The sequence below is a fragment of the Caloenas nicobarica genome, chromosome 5, assembly GCF_036013445.1.
Source record: "Caloenas nicobarica isolate bCalNic1 chromosome 5, bCalNic1.hap1, whole genome shotgun sequence".
NCBI classification, from domain to species: Eukaryota; Metazoa; Chordata; class Aves; order Columbiformes; family Columbidae; genus Caloenas; species Caloenas nicobarica.
This window is the reverse complement of record NC_088249.1, coordinates 36,902,022-36,920,471: the sequence shown is the minus strand read 5'-3', so window position 1 is coordinate 36,920,471 and position 18,450 is coordinate 36,902,022. Positions and strand designations below refer to the sequence as shown.

Below are 18,450 nucleotides of genomic sequence, written 5' to 3'. Positions count from 1 at the left end.
GGTGAATAGGCACAAGCTGCCCGTGCCCCGAGCCGGGCTGTGGGTGGAGGGAGAGAAACAACCCCTTCTGTGTTTACTAGGAGCACAATAACAGCTGAGCAAATACGGCTCGTGGGGATAGCATAAATCTCTCCACACCTCTGTTAGTCATCAGTGCTGCTACCCGCTCCACCCTGTTCTGTCTGGAACTGTAGTCCTTCCAGGGTATTCTGGCTAATGTAAAGGTAAAGAGGAGGGGGAAAAAAAAAAAAAAAAAAAAAGCCTTGCAGGTGGCTCCTACACTGTACCAGTGGAGCAGTCCTTGCTTTACCTTGGTACTCACTAAATTTCATTTCTCAAGGCATAGGCTACAGAGGAAGCAGAGGTTAATACACATTCCAGTGCTGAACAAGTACAATGCAAAGGTTTAACAGGTGGCTTATAATTTTTAAAAATGCATTGTTCCGAGTGGCTCATTAAACCTCAGCTATCCGGGAACACATCCTTCCCTTGCTGTTTTTATTCTGCTCAAAACGATAAAGCTGCACTGCACTCCCACCAGCATTACGTGGTGAGAAGCCTGTTCCTACCCTCTAGCTTGAAATAAGGAAGAATGGCTGAAGGAAGTATTGTTCTAGGGATTAGCATGAACTTGCTGAGGGACTTTTTGATGCACAACTTGTCCTCACTTTGCAGAACCTGGGGGCATTGGGTGCTGCCCAGCTAGGAAAGGAATCTGCTCCACAGGGTTTCCAGACCACACAGGAATAAAGATCCATGCCTACACATCTTGAAACCTGCCAGTCGAAAGCTACTTGTCCCTGCAATTCTGACTCAACTGTCTTTCAGGCAGGGCTTGGACTCTTTCTGCCACCCCATCTCTCAAGCAGTCAGATGAAGTCTGAGCACTCCTAGAGCTGTAGCCAGACTAGCTGAAGGGTGGCAGAAAGAGACTTTCTTGTTTGTTTTTTGTTTATTTTTTTATGGTTACAGTACTTCATCCTGGGGGGCGGGGGGGGGCGGGAAAAGTATGTTCATACACAATGCATTAGACAGAGCTCTAACTAAATTCTGGTTCACTGTAGTATACTCTAAGTTGTGTCATTCTCATAAGCAAATGAGGAAAATGTAGACTACATACAACTACTATGAGACAGTTGCCTAACACTGCAGGTTAAGAAAAACATGCTGTAAGGTCTCAAAAGTCCTCTGTGAAACAGTTCTTCAGTACTGAAAGGGATCATGATACTCCTCATGTGCCAAATTAAATGACCAATTTGTTTAGTGGAATATAGCATCCAATTTACAGACTGAAATTCAGGAAATAATTCAAAGTCATATTGATAAATGGTTTTAAATCAGTGTGATCACAACTTACAAGTACAAACCATAACAACCAGCAAGCAGAAATCCAGTGCATGGAAAGGAAGTTACTGGCAAGACAGCAACACTTGGAAAAAAATTGTTAGGATGGTAGACCACAAAAAAGTCTGCAACTTCATCACACTGCAAACAACAACAAGAACAAAATCAAAACAGGTAAATCTAGCTGTGGGGTGTAGTGACAGGGGCCTCACATAAGAAACAGGTACTAAGGACTGGTGAGCCTTTAAATCAGCCCTGTGTCCAGCTCTGGGCACCGCACTTTGAGGGAGAGGTGGGCTGTTTGGCAAGAGTGCAGGAGGGAGCAAAGGGAACAAGCAGAAATCTAAGAAACTTGATCTATGAGAAAAGGCTGAAAGAATTCCATTTGTTTAGTCTAGAGATGACATTCAGTCTTCTGAGACATAAAAGTTGTTATATAAAAAAAGATGGTCATAGATCTTTTTTTTCTTCCCCATGGGTAGTTCAAGTAGCAGTCAGCTTACTTGGAGAAAGGAGATTTAGGTTTGATATAAAAAAGCCCTGGTGATTAAGTGTTCACTCATTGGAAGAGGCAGCAGCATCCCTGTTGCTGCATTAGGAGCACGTTACACACATCAGAGCTGCTGTTAACTGGATATGAGTCAAAATGAGGAACAAAAAACTGATGTGACCTCTTCAGGTCTTTTCCCCTCTCCTCACACAGGCTGAGAAGCTCCAGCAAATCCTAGATGACTGACGCAGCCTCTTCGCAAATACAGCCTAAAATCTTGAAGATATTTGACCTGGTTTAAGTTACCGGATCTTGGAGTCTGCTCTTCCTACTGCACCTGAATTCCATATTCTGTGTGACAGCTGTAGCTGTGCAGAACCTTCACGAGGACAATGGCTTCTGCAGTCTGAACAGAGGAAGTTTGGCACCAAAACGCAACCCTCTTCAGTTCTTCACATCAGGACGGTTCCTCACCAGAAGAGTTTTCAACCTTAGACACGGCATTTGTGATTTTTGAAAGAAAGCTACCCAGACTCTGCATTTTTTTCTTCCCTAATTCCTCTTTTCCATTTCACATTGTTTCTAAGAATTGCTAGCTCACAGCATACCTAGCTTTGAGATAAGCCACCTGTCTTTGAACATTCATTCATTTTCCCTGTACTCCTTTCTCACTGCACTCTTTCCACACTGAGGAATGCTATTCAATAAAATGAGAAGCCATAGGTGTTTCCACTGGAGCCTTAAGATTATTGGAAAACTATTTTCACTTCCACACCTGTTTTTAATAGTGCTTGGAACAACTAGCACAGCAATTGTTGGAGAACTTGCCTACCTCTGCTGGCTGGAGTATATGAGCACACCATTTTTACAGTATTTTAAGTGTATAATTATAGCACACCAAACAGAAAGCTTTTGAAAAACATCACAGGCAGGTAAAAAGTATTTCAGGCTGGTCTTCCTAACTACAGTAACATTCTTTTTTTATGCTACTGCTGGTGAGTAAAAGGAGGAAGAGAGACAGTTTCACAGTGTCATGAGTCTCTTCACATAATGACAGATCAGCTTTATCCTGTAGTATTTAGCACTTTACGAGGAAGCAGATGGACTTGCCTCTGACAGGAGTGCTAGCACTCACTCTTGGACATTTAGTTTGAGCCAGCTGTCCCTGGCCAAAATGTTCAGCTTTGGAAGTTCAGTGACATAACATGAGATCCAGACATCAGCCATGGGACAGAGAAACTGCTCCCACTTCATCAGCGTTACGGGATGGAGGTAGCCCTCTCTCACTCTCTGGGTTGAAAGGCAAGGGAAGGACTACGGAGTGATACTGTAACTGAAGTGAGTGTTCTTTCCAGGAGGATTTCTCCGAGTTGCAGCCTTACACGGGCAACAGTTCTTCTAGCTGTGGGACTCCATGCATTCTGGGGTTCCCAGCTCCAGAGAGAAGCTGCAACTTCGTGCTGTCAGAGCCTGTTCACTGAGCCTAAGATGAGGTGGGAGACCGAAGACACCAGCAGGATGACACCTCCCTGCATCATAACCGGTGAAGCCAGAGAAGTGCCATTCCATTTGCTCAGAGTGAGGCTAGGCAGTTTCAACAGATCTTCCTCCCTCATGTGTTCCAGGAGATTACCTTGCTTTTTAAACATACTCCCATCTCTTTGCTTGGCTCCTAACCTGGGTTCTCTGCCCAGTCTCCTTTCCTGATTCATCAGAGACAATCCTTGGGACCTTCTACCAAGAGGTCCTTCCAGCTACTTACACACCATTTCAACGGCCTGAAAAACATGCAGTTAAGTCACCCCTGAACTACACCACAAAATGTACTCACTGGTTCCCATTGACCACTTTCTTATCTTAGTCTGGCAAAATGCAAAAGTGAGATGACCACAAAGAGAAAGTGAACACGAGGATGGCAGCTTTTACTCATACTCTCTCATGCCCCGCAATATACAGAGGACTCTTACAACACAGCTCTGTTGACATCAGTTTGAAAGTAAAGAGAGAGCACAGTCAACATACAAGGAGGTTGTAGCAAGGCAGGTATTAGTCTCTCTTCCCAAGTAACAAGCGACAGGACAAGAGGAAATAGCCTCAAGTTGTACCAGGGGAGGTTTAGATTGGATATTAGGAAAAATTTCTTCACAGAAAGGGTTGCTGGGCGTTGGAACAGGTTGCCCAGGGAAGTGGTTGAGTCACCATCCCTGGAGGTATTTCAAAGATGTGTAGACGTGGTGCTTAGGGACATGGTTTAGTGGTGGACTTAGCAGTATTAGGTTAACGGTTTGACTTCAGGGCCTTTTCCTACCTAAATGATTCTGTGATTCTGTAACATTTTCCCATGCTGCTTCTCCACAGGCCATACTGATATTCCTGCAGGGCCTCACACATTTCCCTTGTTATCGTCTCCTCAATCCATGTCCAAGACCCACCAAAACGGAGAACCTCTTCACTCTAGTTCTAGCACAAGAAGAAGGAAGCTTTCATGGGAGGGGTAGAGTTTTCCAGCAGCTTTGTGCTCTACTGGGTGATATCCATGGCCTCCTTGGACAATTCTGGGGGCAGCAGACACTCGTAGGGATATGCTCATCTGTGTACCACTGAACCCTTTTTTTCTTCAGCTGTGTCCTCACAAATCACTTGCAACCCCCACCAGGGTTTCTGGTTTCAGGAGAGGCCTAGGTCTAAACCTTTTCCAGAGGGAATCTCAGAGTGCAGGTCAAACGGTTACCTTGAAACAGCTCCTCCTTATCTGTGGCATCTTAGAAATGTTATAAACTTTCTTGTGAAGTTGACAGGAACATTTCAAGAGGGGCAAGAAGAGTCAGTACATGTAGTCTATCTGCAGGCATCAAAATATGTTCAAATGGGTGTCTGAAGTACAGATCCACATACAAGCCTGTGCAGAATGCTGCCATTGCATACAGTAAGGAGCACATTGCTGCCAAGGAATTACTCCATCGAATCAATGCAAGCCCTCCAATATGAACCAGCTTCTACTAAAAAGTAAATAAAAAAATCCATAAAGTTGACCTCTCTACTCTACTCCCCTGTATGTCCATGTAATGTCTGGTGCTGGAGCTTATTTCCATTTGTTTCCCCTCCAAATCCTCAGTGGTTTTACATGTAGTTTGTTTTGTTTTGTTTTGGGGTTTTTTTCCCCTTTTACCCCAGCTTCTTCTATCTTTGCCCTTGTGCTGCTCTCTGTCCACTCACCTTAACTGGCAGCTGTAGAGTAGCAGTTATGACTCCATGTCTAGAGTAATTTGTTTTCTTTCTTTTGGGGGACTGGGAGGGGGGAGTGACTGAATTCTTTGGGAATGATTTATCACACAGCACTCAGGGGGAGCTTCATTTATTTGGCTAGCTGCATATGGTTTAACACCTATGGTTGCATGCCGATTATTATACAATGTTATTTTTCCCACTTGTATACTTTGCGCCTTTTCATAGAGCAGATTAACTGCCCCCCAATGGCATGGTTATTTATAACTTTGTTTGCTGGCTGTCTGGGACGGGTCCTGCTCCTAGATTCTTCCATTCTCCCTGCTTCTGCTCTCCCCTACATACTCCCCGAGACCGTGGGAGAATCACTCTTGGGCATCACCTAGATCGTACCTCCTCAGAACTTACAGGAGGAAGGAAGAGACAGAGGCCTCCCAAGCAGCAGCCAAGACAAGAAGGGGTGGTTGAAGCACAGATGGAGTTGCAGGGAAAGGAAGGATAGAAAGTAAGGGAGAAACAGCACATTTTGGCTTGCAAAGCAGCAAGAAATGAGCAGAGAAGAGCATAGAGATTTGCTGTGAAAATGTAATAGAATTAGTAAATTTTCATATCACACTCAACAGGAGCTTCTCCTGAGATTGCTTCATTTGATATCAAGCCAGAACCTAAATTAAAATGAATTCAAAACCAAACTAAAACAAACCTTCACAAAAAGGAGTAGCAGGACTAATACAAATGTCTTAAATAGTTCTGGTAGGTGGGACAGCAAAGTGACAGATTTTAGCCCAATAGTTTTGACAGGTCAGAGGAGCATTGCGCTAGGAGGCACTGACTTAATATGCAGGACAAGAGCCAAGGGCACACATTAACACAGGACAATAGAAAAGGCAAAATCTTTCTGACTCACTGGTTCCCTCCCATGACCTCTTGTTCTTGACATCATCACTGACACTTCTTTTTTGTCTTCAGCTATGGTGAAGTTCAACTCCCAGGTGCTACACCCAGAGGAGATGGAAGCACCAAAATGTGTCCCGAGGAGGCCTGCAGTCAGCATTAGGATGTCATTCCCAGGCACCAAAATTCTCCAGTTCCAATGTCACTGTAACTTCTTATTCAGATGTCACTAAAGTACAGTTCTGCCTGGCAATGTCCCCTTCTCAACCTGCTTTCCTGTCAAAGAGAGATGAACTTTTGCTTCCACTCATCTCCTCCACTTGGTGTCCTGAATAACACTAACCAGCCACAGAGCGTGGGGAAGAGCCTACGGTCCTCTAATAGACATTTGGACAGTAACATCAACACATCTGGCACTGAGAGACAGCCAGCCAGTTTGGAACTAACACGACTAGTTTAGCAGTAGCAGAAAGTAGGAGAAAAGTATCAAGAGAAGCAGAAGCCCATGGTCTCACATCTTCAAATAATGAGGTGGGGAATGCTGAGAAGACAGGATAAAGACAGGTGAGAAACTGCCTCCGTTCAAAACAGTGCTTTGCTTCCCAAGAGCCCCATCTGAATCTAGCTGTGGCTCCCTGGTCTCTGCAGTGTTCCACACCTCCAAGGCACAAGGAAATTTGCTCCAACTCCAAATAACTATACATTCAACGCAAATGGGTACACTGTCCCACCACTCTGGAAAATAATAGATGTTCAAGCTCCTTGGGGTTAGCCTTCACTGCTAAAAAGGAAAGTCCTAATAACAAATCAAACTTTTGTCTAACCTTGGCTTTTTTTAGTGTATGCCACCAGAACTGCCATATTCCTTTTTAAAGGCAAATCAGCAGGCCCTGTCCTGTTATGTGTTGGTTGATCTCACCTGACAGTCTGACTCAGAAGGAACTACACCGATTCTCTATATAGAAAGCAGACTCCTTGTTAATGTATGGGATTCTAGAAAGACTCCATACGGCTAAGACAACATACCATGCGTACATTCCTCCTAGGAGCAATCACTATCTCTGATCCTTAAGAAAGGCATGAAGCAAAATGGTATCACTTCCTAGGTGAGTATGAGGAAGAGGGAGCTATTTTGGGGTGCCATGTGGGTTTTCTTGCCTTTTTTTCTGCAAGTGGGAAAAAACAAACAAACAAACACAAAAAAACCCAACCAACCAACAAAAAACCCTCAAACAAACAAAACCAAACAAAACAAAACCTCCCCAAACAAACAAACAAACAACAAAAACCCAAAAACCTTAAGGAAGGAATACAGACAAACCAGAGAACTCAGGTCCTGGTAGTACTACTTGATATAATCACATCCCACCTCACTGTCCTGATCTCTGGGGGCAAACTGCACCCAAGAGTACACAGACTCCCTTTGGGGTGGACGGTGGGGTGTGATTCTGCTTCTTACAAAAGTAGATACAGCCATGCAGCTTTCTCCCTTTGAGAAGCCCTAAACTTTGGGCTCCGAGTGAATTCAATTAACAAAAAGAAATATGAATACCACCATTCTCGTTTTCAAATCTCATTTACAGTTATACTCTGTCCACCAAGAGCTCCTGACAGCAGAAAGCTCTATCACTGGAAAGCTGTCACATGAGATGTCTGCATGATGCTTGAGTGGCAGAGCTGAACGGAGTAGGCCACATGGAGTTGGCCCCCATTCAATAGGCAAGATTTTGAAAAAAACAGCTATGGTTTGGTTTGGTTTGTGTGTGTGTTTTTTGTTTTTTGGGGGTTTTTTTGGTTTTTTTAAACTAAGCACACACAAACCTGTCTTCAGCTGCTAACCTTAATATATTACTCATTCTTCCTTTCAAATAACGTCATGTTCAAAACCCCAGTGACTGCAGAAAATTTACTTGAGGCTGCTACTGCTAGTTTCTCTAGAGCTGTTTATTTTTCCATGCATGAGCTCATTACATCACTCTGTGGTTTTCTTAAAGGTTGTCAGGGTAAGCTGGATACAGGCTGGAATCTCTTGCTAACTAAAACCAAATCACTAAGTAGCACAAATAGTTTTGGAGACAACCCAGCTCTGGAAATGAGAAACAACCATGGATTCCTCAGTGGAGATGAGGTGCTCCCAAACAGGCAGCCATTAGATTTATCTTCTTGGAAGCTGGATACATTATCAAGTGTTTCCCTAGAATAAGAAATCTAAAAGAATAATCATTTGGACTATTGCAGGCTGGAATAGGTGGAGGGGCGGAGGCAGGAAAGTAGGAGGCTAAAACAGTAAAAGTAGAACGAAAAGACAGTTCCCACCCATGCTGATTACCAAATGGCCACTGCAAAGTTCCCATCTGTATTGCCTCCTGCTCTGACAGTGTTAAAAATAAATGACACATCAGAGAGAAGGGCTAAATAACAGGCTTAGTATGAGGTATCCATGTGTGTGCACACGCTGGTGTGCACATTTAGGGAGGGTGAAAATCAATTGAAAACAAACATCAAAAAATGTTTTTCTCATCTTGCCACAGCGAAAAAAATATTGTGTTGATCTACATCTTCCAATTGTCCCAAAAAGAAAAACTGACTTCTGGGCTTTTAGGATAACATCAGAAGACTTAGTTTTTAAGTGTAGAAAAACAATAACTTTCCTGCTACTCAAGAGTCCAGATGTTAGAGCATGTTCACATTTTGGTTCCTGCCTGTGGCCAAAAAGATTTGAACCTGCATCTAACTCTACTGAGAAAGAGATCTACTCATTATTTCATTCTTTAAGGCAGGCTGGAGTAGCAGCACTGGCAATCCCTCCTGTAAATGCTGGTTTACTTAGCATAGAAAAATTCACTGGCAGAATGCCTGGAGACATATAGATTCTCAGTCAAGTGCTCTAATCACCAGCCTAGAATCATTCTGCTTCTCCTGATCCCCTGGCTTAATTAGTATTTACACATGCCAAGCAAAACGTAAATTCTCCAAAAGAGAGGACTGTATCAGGAGAACCTCTTCTGTTTGTCAACACTAAATAGAAGGTGGAACACTCAGATTTCAAATGCAGCTCTTATGAGACACAGGCTGTGTATGCAACATGGGGTGTCACCAGCTCTGCAACACTCAGCTACCTGGCGGTTGGTTCACTCTGAAGCCTAATGATGACCAGAGACAATGACAGCAAATTACAGAGCCTATTAATCTCCATATAGCAATTCTTAAATTCTCCTTGTGGTTGATATAGTGATGGTGCTAGCTTTCCAGTATGTCCAATGTCAGTGCTGATTAGATAGCAGCACATGTCCTCTGACAGTAGTATCTAGTGGACTTGACTGCAAAGAACAGGGCTCTACAGCCACCGCAGGGAGGAGAGAGATCAGGGTTAAGTGTTTCGGTATACAAACTCCAAGGAATAGGGCAGGCTTTCAAGAACTTAAGACTAATTAAAAATAAAAAAGGAAAGAGTTCGGCTGGATATTACAAAAAGTAAAATCCTGAGACTGAGTTCAGACAGCAGAGTAGCTTCCTGTGGGAAGTGAAATCTTTACTGCCTAAGGCATTAATGCTACACTAGAAAATGCTGTTCTTCATACAGTACAAACATTCACTAAGGAAGTAGATTAGATGACTTACTATGTCTTTTCTCACCTCTAACTTCAGTGATCCCATTAAATTGCTGCAAGAGGATACCAGGCTGTATCTGCTTCAAGACAGTATGTGCAAACTCAGAGTGACAATACAGCTGAGTAAATAATAAAAAAAAAAATCCCATCTTGCCCTAGTAAAACTTATCTTAGCCGTTTAAAAATAAATAAAATCAGAAATGTGTTCAACAGTAATATTTCAAGCTGACAAGGGCCAAAAGCAATTAAAAACATCCCCTAATTTTGCATGCCCATCTCATGACAGCTTTTGCATCATCTTCAGCCAAAACAGACTTGAAGACATTTGAAGAACATGATTCTAAATGACAATCAGCCTTCCCATGTCATTGTTGTTTGATCCCACCTACCCTACATTGCCTTTTAACACACATGACAATGGATAAAAGGAATGAAAGATACCAAACAAGGGGACGAGGCTTCATTGGTTGAAAGAAACAGACTAAAATAGCCCACACCTGATATCAGCTAAACTACAGCCCTGTTTCGATAACGTAGCATTTCTTGATAACAATAATTCAGTGTGAGAAACAGAAATGGCTATGTACTTGCATGGTCTAATGTGGAAATTTGAGGTTAAAAATTGGCAACCCAGTCTCTTAATGAGATTCTACAGCAAATGAGTGTCTGTCAGGGCAATCAGTAAGGCTGAGTCAGATAAACCACACATGTCCTTTTAGCTTGCTGTAGAAACCACCTCTTACAGAACTCTTGAATTTTCCAGAAGAGCATTCATTTTTGATTTGTAGCATGCACCCACAATAATCTCGTTTGAATAACAGAAATTACATCAGAGTCAACTGAAAAAAAAAGTAGACAAAAGTAAACGCACAAAAGGAACTCTTCCATGAACAAAACTCCGGTTTACATGAGGCAGCTTCCAGAGAAGACACTTGAACAAAACAATCACCTTTACAACATAAAAGCCAGTCTACTTTGGCCCTGTTGGGCCAAGAAAGGGTAGGAGACAGGCTCTCAAGTCAAAGACCCTCCTGCTCCCAAGTCCCTTTGCAGTCTCCTGGAACCCAGATCTAGGAACTCTTATTTCCATCACAGCTACCAGGTTTGCTGCATTAGAAGAAAAGCAGGACCCATTACATAGGATTTTAATATTAAACTGTCACCTGAAGTTGCACTGTGAGCTGCTGATTGTCCCAGCAGCTCACAAAACACAAGCTGCATTTGCTCTCCTGTGAAAGACATCCTTAAAAAAGAATGCTGATACTCCTACACCATCTGAAGCTTCTGAATGATTCCCACTGGCAGTTCCTACACAGCCCACCCTGCTACAAAAACAGTCAGGAAGTGAGGCACAGGAGACTGTTGCTAAAACTGGGCAATGATGGATGTCCTCCTGCCAAGAGCCCTTCTTCACTCTGCAGAAAGAGAGCCCCACCTAACCCAGCCCTGGTTTCACTCTGCAGTGAGGAAGAGGAACAGGAAGGTTAAGGGAACTGCTGAGTGCCCTGAATGCTCTCTGGCTAATCCAGAAACACCAGGTGATGAGGTACTTCAGGCTATCACAACTTAACTGTTCTGGGGACTGAAGTTATTCCCAATACCTGTTCTAAGCATACATTGTTTCATAAAAATATATGCAATAGTAGCAGCTCCTATTTAAACTTCAAAATAAACCCACGGCTACTTAAGGCAATTTTCTTCTTTTGATATTCCCTTTGCCTTCTTTTCTCCCACTTGAGTTAAAATATATCAGATAGAAACCATTGTTACTGAGAATCTTTAACTTTGCTCTTCAGATTCTTCCAGTTTCTTGTGATTTCAGTGACTCTACGCAGTTTCACCCTCATCTCCAATCTCAAGTTTTACATCCTAACTTCACATCTTCCTGCTCCCCCTTTTGCCACTCATGGTCATGATCTTTTCTTTGCTGGTTTTTTTACGCTTCAGTCTTCCATCATCCACTCTATTACCCACAAAAACAATCTCGGCATTTACTTAGGCTCAGACATAAGTAACCTACTTTCAGTTGTGAAATAATCCAATCATTTCTCTATCAAAAAACATTCCCTGCAGAGAAGAATCTTGAAATTGCCAGAGAAGACGACCCTCTCTGTATTTTCTCAACTGCTTAGACCAAAACCACAGGTCAGATCTCAGAGCCAAATGCATCAGTTTGTACATCCACAAAAGACTGCCGAACAGCAATCAGAATAAAGATAACAGCTGGCTGGGATGAACTAACAGATGAAGAAATTTGAGGTTCTCCAGTTACGGCGTGGGGAAACAAACATCGCTCATCACAAATCAACTGTGGCCTTCTGGACACAGAAAAGGATGCTATCTGAAATTATTTTCTAGCCTGCAATTCAAGTCCTGCAACACAGAAAAGCAGTAGGATAGCTACAATGAAGAAAGAATGAAACAAGAACAGTCAGTAAGGGACTGCAGCCTAGTTAAAAGAAACCTTTATTTTTAAGGTGGAACATTACCTGAATTCCTTATACTGGAGCCATTCAGTTTGGAATCCTTGATGACCAAGTGCTTAATCCAAAGGGTGGGTGCCGTGATTTCTGAAAGAGAAAAAATAACTGCCTTAAAGAAACTACAGCAACTAGTGAATACACGCAGTTGTTGCTCATGAGGACAAGATGTTTGCTACAATCATGCCTTAACTGATCCATCATCATTGTAGAGATTGGCTCATCCCCTGGTGAGTTCTTCCACCTCTTATGAACTACTGTTTGTAAATCTTTCACAAGGTTCTCTCATTATCTTCCTGTTCCAGAGAGTAGCTCTCTGCTGGCAAAACATTTTTTTCCCCCCTCCCTCTACCCCCCGCTTCCTAAATTCTCAAGTCTAAACCTTTCTCCTCAAGACTTAGAGATCTCAATGGTTATGTTGCGTGCTGGACTATGTATTGGTTTCCACCAAAGTAGGCAGAGAAATGGAGATATTTCTGGAAAGAGTTGAAGGGAAGTCTGTTAAAGAAACAAGTTCTCATTAGAAAAGCATGTCTGATGCACTACAACCAGGACATCCAAATATCAATTTGTGGAAAACAAGTGCTTCGAGAACCTCATCTGAGCAGTTACAATCAACTTCAAAACACATCAGAACCTGCCCTAAGCCACAGAAATGACACAACATCAGCATTTGATTAGAACTGAGCAGAGCGGTAGCCTACACTAACGGCTAGAGCTCCTAAGGTGACATTTTCAGAACTAATATTTCTGAAAATTTTTCAGTTTCCACAAGAGCATGCCTCAAATACTAGATCCTGGAGTTTGTCTTGAGTTCCTCTATGAAGTTTTTACAAGATTTTTCTTGATCCCTTTTTGACATTTACATGGGTCTGCTCAGCAAGGGAGGAGCTGGCTGACTACAAGAGGAACTGACTATACATTATAAGAGCATGAAGGAAAAACAAAAGGCAATTTTTCCTTGCCAAATGTTTGCAGCCACATTGATTGTAGACATTATTGTAACCAGGTTCAGGGCATTTTTTCATATGGAAATTTTGGTTGGACATTGATATTCCGACAGTAGCAAAAGTTTACTTAACAAATATTGCCTTATCTGCAGGTTTCACTACGCTATTTTATCATCACTCAGTCATGATGCGCTCCTATAAATATATACATCTATATACTTTGGGCCTTTTTTGGGGAGAACTACATCAAATCAAACACTGGGTGAGAGCAGGAAGGGGAGAAGTGCAAAGGTAGAAGTCCATAAACCAATGTGCTAGATCCAAATTTTAAAATTTAAAACTATAATAAAGAGCATTAATAAAATACTCTTCTGCAGATGAAAATCTTGTCCTAAGAGGAGATTCACTATAATCATTGCTGAGATCCATATTGTAATGAAAAGAAGTAGTTTTTAAAGAGACAGCTGCTTTACAATTCAAACCTTGGACAGGAGAGTTTAAGTTACCTGACCTACATTGTATCTCTGGCACTGCTCTGTTATGCCCTCAGGGAGGATGGTAGGAGTGGGAGGGGAACTTATTATACCTGAAACGTGAACTTTCGTCATCCTCTAATGTAGGTGAAAACATGAGAAAGGTAAACCTTCATCTTTGAGAAGCTGAATTCCAAGAGGTATCACACATTTCAGGGGCAGCTAAGGGTATTTAATGCCCTTAAAAAAACCCAGTCCCTTGTGGATTGAAGGTAGGCACCCAAAAAGAAAGCAAAAATAAACTCCACACTTTTATGTCCATTCATGTTGCTATCAGCTTCACCCTGGTTGCCTGACTTTGAATACACAGGTTTTCAGGAGCCTGGCAGATCTCAAACCCACTGAAACTGAATGGGATTTGGACTTTAACTCCTTTGAACATCTATGAAGATTCCAGACCTGATACGTGAAGGGATAACTGTTTTGCCCTTTTTTGTCATCTAACATTCGTGTCAGACACCAAGCACAGGAAGATCTACCCAAGACACTGGGAGAGTATTCTAGTGAAGTATCATGATATTTGCTCAGATAGAATCAAGAGATGGTTCAAGATGACATCCTGATGCATCTAGTCAAACCTTCTGCTCCAGACAGGGTCAGCTATAAGAACAGACCAGGTTGCTCACAGCTTTATCCAACTGGCTTGGAAAGGAAGGATAGAATATAACCTCTCTGAGCAATCTGTTCCATTCCCTCGTCATCCTCACAGTGACTAACTTTTCCCCTACGTCAAGTCCGAACATTTTGTTTCAATTTATGACTGTTGTCTCTCATAATGCATTACCGTGAAGAGCCTGGCTTCATCTTTTTGACAAACTTCCCTTTAGGTAGTGGAAGGCTACTATTAGGTCACCTTTAACTCTTCTCTCGGCTAAACGCTTCTTAGACCTTTCCTGATGCACCCACTTTAAGTACTGTTGGAGAGAGTATGCTCAAAGGTAGCGGATTACACAAAGTTTTGGTCAGATCCAGAATGGATTTTCTTGTGCGTATTGCTACAACCACCACTGAAATCCAGTTAATCCTATTTTACTAACAGGCATGACAAAAATAGAGAGTGACAAACTTAGAGCAGGTTATTCATTGATGCATCTCTTGATTAACCTGCCTGTCATGTTATCTTCTCCCAAGTCATAAGAGACACTGCTAATAGAACAGGAAGCCACCACATTAGTCATTCCCTCTAGAAGTCTAGGAGATAAGGTCTTACATAATATATTGCAAGATTTGTGAGAGGCAATCTTTCATCATATGGTCCAAGTCCATTTATCAAACTTGATTTCACCTACAAATCAATGTGAAGGTTTTTGATTGAAAATGTTTTTCATAGAAGATAGGGTAAGATTTTTTTTTCAGACTGCCTGTCACCAGAAGGATCAGAAGAGGTCTGTTCACTGCACCACCTCTCAAGAACTTTGCCCAGTTCTATTTGAATGACCAAAATGTTGAGTCTCTCCCAGAAGGAGCTTCTGAGCAGGCTATTTTAACCAGATCAGCTCACTCCTGCATTTTACTAGTGCATTCTTTCCTTTGAATCTATGGGCACCCTCTCAGGGGAAAACTTAATGGTCAGAAGTTTGTGATTATGAATGGCAATTTAATACAACATCGGCTTGCTGCCAGGGAGAGCCTTCTTCTGATATAAACAAGAGATAGTCAGCATGGCTTCAGTCTCCTTTGTTTATTTGAGAACGATTTTTGCTCTGAGGGCTTTGCTTTGTTTCTTAAAGCTCACAGGAAGATTCTTACAAACCTATGATCACTAAATGGAAGTGACATGACTACAGTATCTTGCCATTAAAGCATCTTATTTTAGCACCAAAATCCAGCACGTCATCACCTGTTTTTACAGGCAAGCAGGAGGTATCAACAGCACCACCTACTCTTGCTCAGCAGTCTTCATTTCTGCCTTTGATTCGGTTTTAAAAAGTGTCAAGTACAGCAGTTCACTATGAAAATGCATAAGCCTCATTGCCTTATGGTCCACAGTTTCAGATGGGTCACAGAGTGGTTCGGACTTCAGCCCATAGTTTGGCTATAACAGTTGTGGGTTTAAATCTGTAGAAAACATGCACTACTTCTAAACAATATACAAGATATAAGCAGCTGCTAGTAGGCCCATTCACTACTCAAGGGCCCCTATCTCCACTGGCATTTCTGTATGTGTAAAAGGCTTGAACCCTCTGTAATGACAGCCATTTTATCCTTATTTCAAAACTTCCAATGGACTCATGTCCAATATTCCCTGTCCAAAATAATACAATCACAAGATTGGCCCATTTGAGATGGAGACTGCCTTGGTGGGCCATGAATTAAGTGGGCCCAGGACACTGACTTCATTTGCTTCAATACTACATGCGTCAATGAAAGTGATTGCTAAATAGGGAAACCTCCCAGCGATTTTTTTCCAGGTCAACATTCACAAGCTGTGGTTTAGCACTACCCTCCCTTTCGTGAAGCTCTAACGTGTTGCAGAAGTTATGAAACTCCCAGCAGTGGTATCATGAGGGTGGAAAGAGTGAGGGGGTAAGGATGGTCTAAAGGAAGTTGCCACTTCTGACTCAATGCACCTTTTTTTTTTTTCTTTCCTCCATGACACCTTTTCTTCCAAGGTTACCCCAGGAATCTGCTCAACTGCTGTTATTGTTGGATTCCAGGGAAGAGGGGAGGATGAAAAAGGATTAGGGAAAATGCCTAAGGTCCCAAGGGCACTGTGAAATTTGGATAACTTATGATATTCACTGGCTTTTCTGCTTTAAGGGATAAAGAAAACATTTAAGCCATAAATCCTAAGGATAAGGGAGAGGAAAGTAACTTTTTTGCTGTTATTTTAAGGGATGCTCTTACCTTCTCCATCGAAAATAGGCTGAGTTTCCATGGTAGGCGTTGGCTTCGAACCGTCATCTGAATTGAGAGTTAAAAAGAATCGAAAAGAAACTACCATTATTGAGGTAAATACTATCTACTCTCCAGTACTGTTGAATGATTGGGATTTGTACATGGCCCGGCCAAGTCCAGAAGAGAGAGAAGACAGACAGAATGAAAACAGTATACGGTAACAGCAATAACATTTTACATAGCAAACATGCATCAAGCACTAACCTTAGACTTAAAAGAAGTGACCCCCCCGCCTCCATAAACCGCTGGTGTGCATCACCTGGTAGTATCCCCTTGTTGCACTGATCAGGAAATCGCCTTTTGAGTTTCAGGTGGCTATATATCCCACACAGGTCTCTTCCTGAGACAGCAGAGCTCTGGAGATTGCTGTCCCACTGTGCCTTTCTCCTTATTCTTTTTGTTCAAAATTAAAACCCTTCTTCTGCAACTTACCTGTGCAGAACCTGGCACCAGCATTCACTGCAGAGCTGTTAGAAAGGGACGGTCAATAGCAAATATTTTTTCTTACAATGTCTACATCAAGGCAATGTCTTCTAAATGTAAAATTGTGGAAAAATAACTTCTCTTACATGAGGTTTTTCATGTGTAAAGGCACTCCATGTCTTCTGACCACAAGTCTTTCATAATTAAAAGCTTCAACCAAAAAAGATTCCACAGGAAATATAAATCTTAATATTTAGAGATGGACCACAGGGAAAAGTGTTCATTTTTACAGTCTGTTTGGCTTAGTATGCCTATCCATCATATCTACAGGCCCAGCCTGGATTCAGGATGAATCTGATTTCCTCAGCACTCAGGGGGATCTGGATTTCAAGCCCCAGCTTGGAGCATCTTTACACAGCAATAGAACAGTGGCATAGCATTAAGTGAGAAAAACCTTAAACTGTGCGCAAGCTAACCTGGAAAAAAAACGTAGAGGAAAGTCTGTTGTACCATTGCAAGATTAGAAAATAGAGTATTGTTGGGATGTAAACTAAGATGAGATTAGCCTAGAATTGCCTTTTTTTTCCCTTTTTGAAATACAGTGACTTTTAAAACTTAAAATTTATAACATCTATCTTTTGCATATGTTATGGGCAAAGATGACACTAGACATCAGCAAAGAGGGCAGTAACCTAAACTGTAAAGTTACACAGCAAAAATCGGTTGGAGGGAGGAGCTCGTGCCAGAAAAGCCAGGCTTGCCACTGTCTCCGTGACTGTCAGATGCACAGGGCTGACAACATTTGGAGGAAAGGTGCAAGGGACAGCCCCTCCTGGAGGCAGCAATAACTGCCCTCAGCCGTCCCTTATATTATTTCCAAATTACAAAATTAAGAGACCATTGGAAGGGGAAAGGAAAAGGAGAGATGGAATACAGAGGCTTGTAGACTCTTTTTCCACCCATACCTATATTTGCAGTTTTTAAAAGTGAGCTAAAGCCTGAACACCTCTTACACAGATCATTAATTTTATGCATTTCCACAGAAAGCAACCTAATTCACAGAAAGCAAAAATGTGCTGGTAATTCCATTTCAGCCTCAGAGATCCACTGAAGTAAAGGAGGTTGACAGAAACAAGCAAGAGAGAGCCTGTTGTCATTTTTCCTCTTCATCATTGTATTTGATTATTTGCTTAACTGCAAGCATAGCAAAAAATATTTGGAAGAAAAAATACTTACCATTCCTCACTCAACTCTTGTTCTGAGTTTTCCTGTTATAGGGTATTACCAGTAACACAGATAAGCAGTATTTTTCTTTAGAAGCCTCAACAACTGATTTATTGGAAATATTCCCCGAATCTTGCTTAATATACAAGAAGGAAGATTTTTGCCCTTTAAATAAATCTTTGGAGAGAAGTAAATAGTTGATCTTCATTTTTTGGTCAGAATAGGCTGCTCTGCTTCAGCAAGATCCCTGAAACCACAGCTATGGCTTCTTATTTATTTAGGATGACACTTCACGCTGTAATGAAGCAGTGAGCAGTATGTAATCAGCATAATTGGCTTTACAGATTGAGAAACCAACCCAGAACTGTGAAAGGTACT

The 18,450-nt window shown here is 41.9% G+C and overlaps 1 protein-coding gene across 2 annotated transcripts in view; it reads right to left on the bottom strand.

Moving 5' to 3' along the window:
• SMOC1 (SPARC related modular calcium binding 1) overlaps positions 1-18,450 on the bottom strand; it is a 129,411-nt gene that overhangs the window by 31,267 nt on the left and 79,694 nt on the right. For both annotated transcript variants that reach the window (XM_065636006.1, XM_065636007.1), the window contains exons 6-7: positions 16,375-16,431; positions 12,054-12,134 (exon numbers count right to left, since the gene is read on the bottom strand). In XM_065636006.1, the coding sequence (XP_065492078.1) occupies positions 12,054-12,134; positions 16,375-16,431 (138 nt within the window). The remainder of the gene's footprint in view (positions 1-12,053; positions 12,135-16,374; positions 16,432-18,450) is intronic.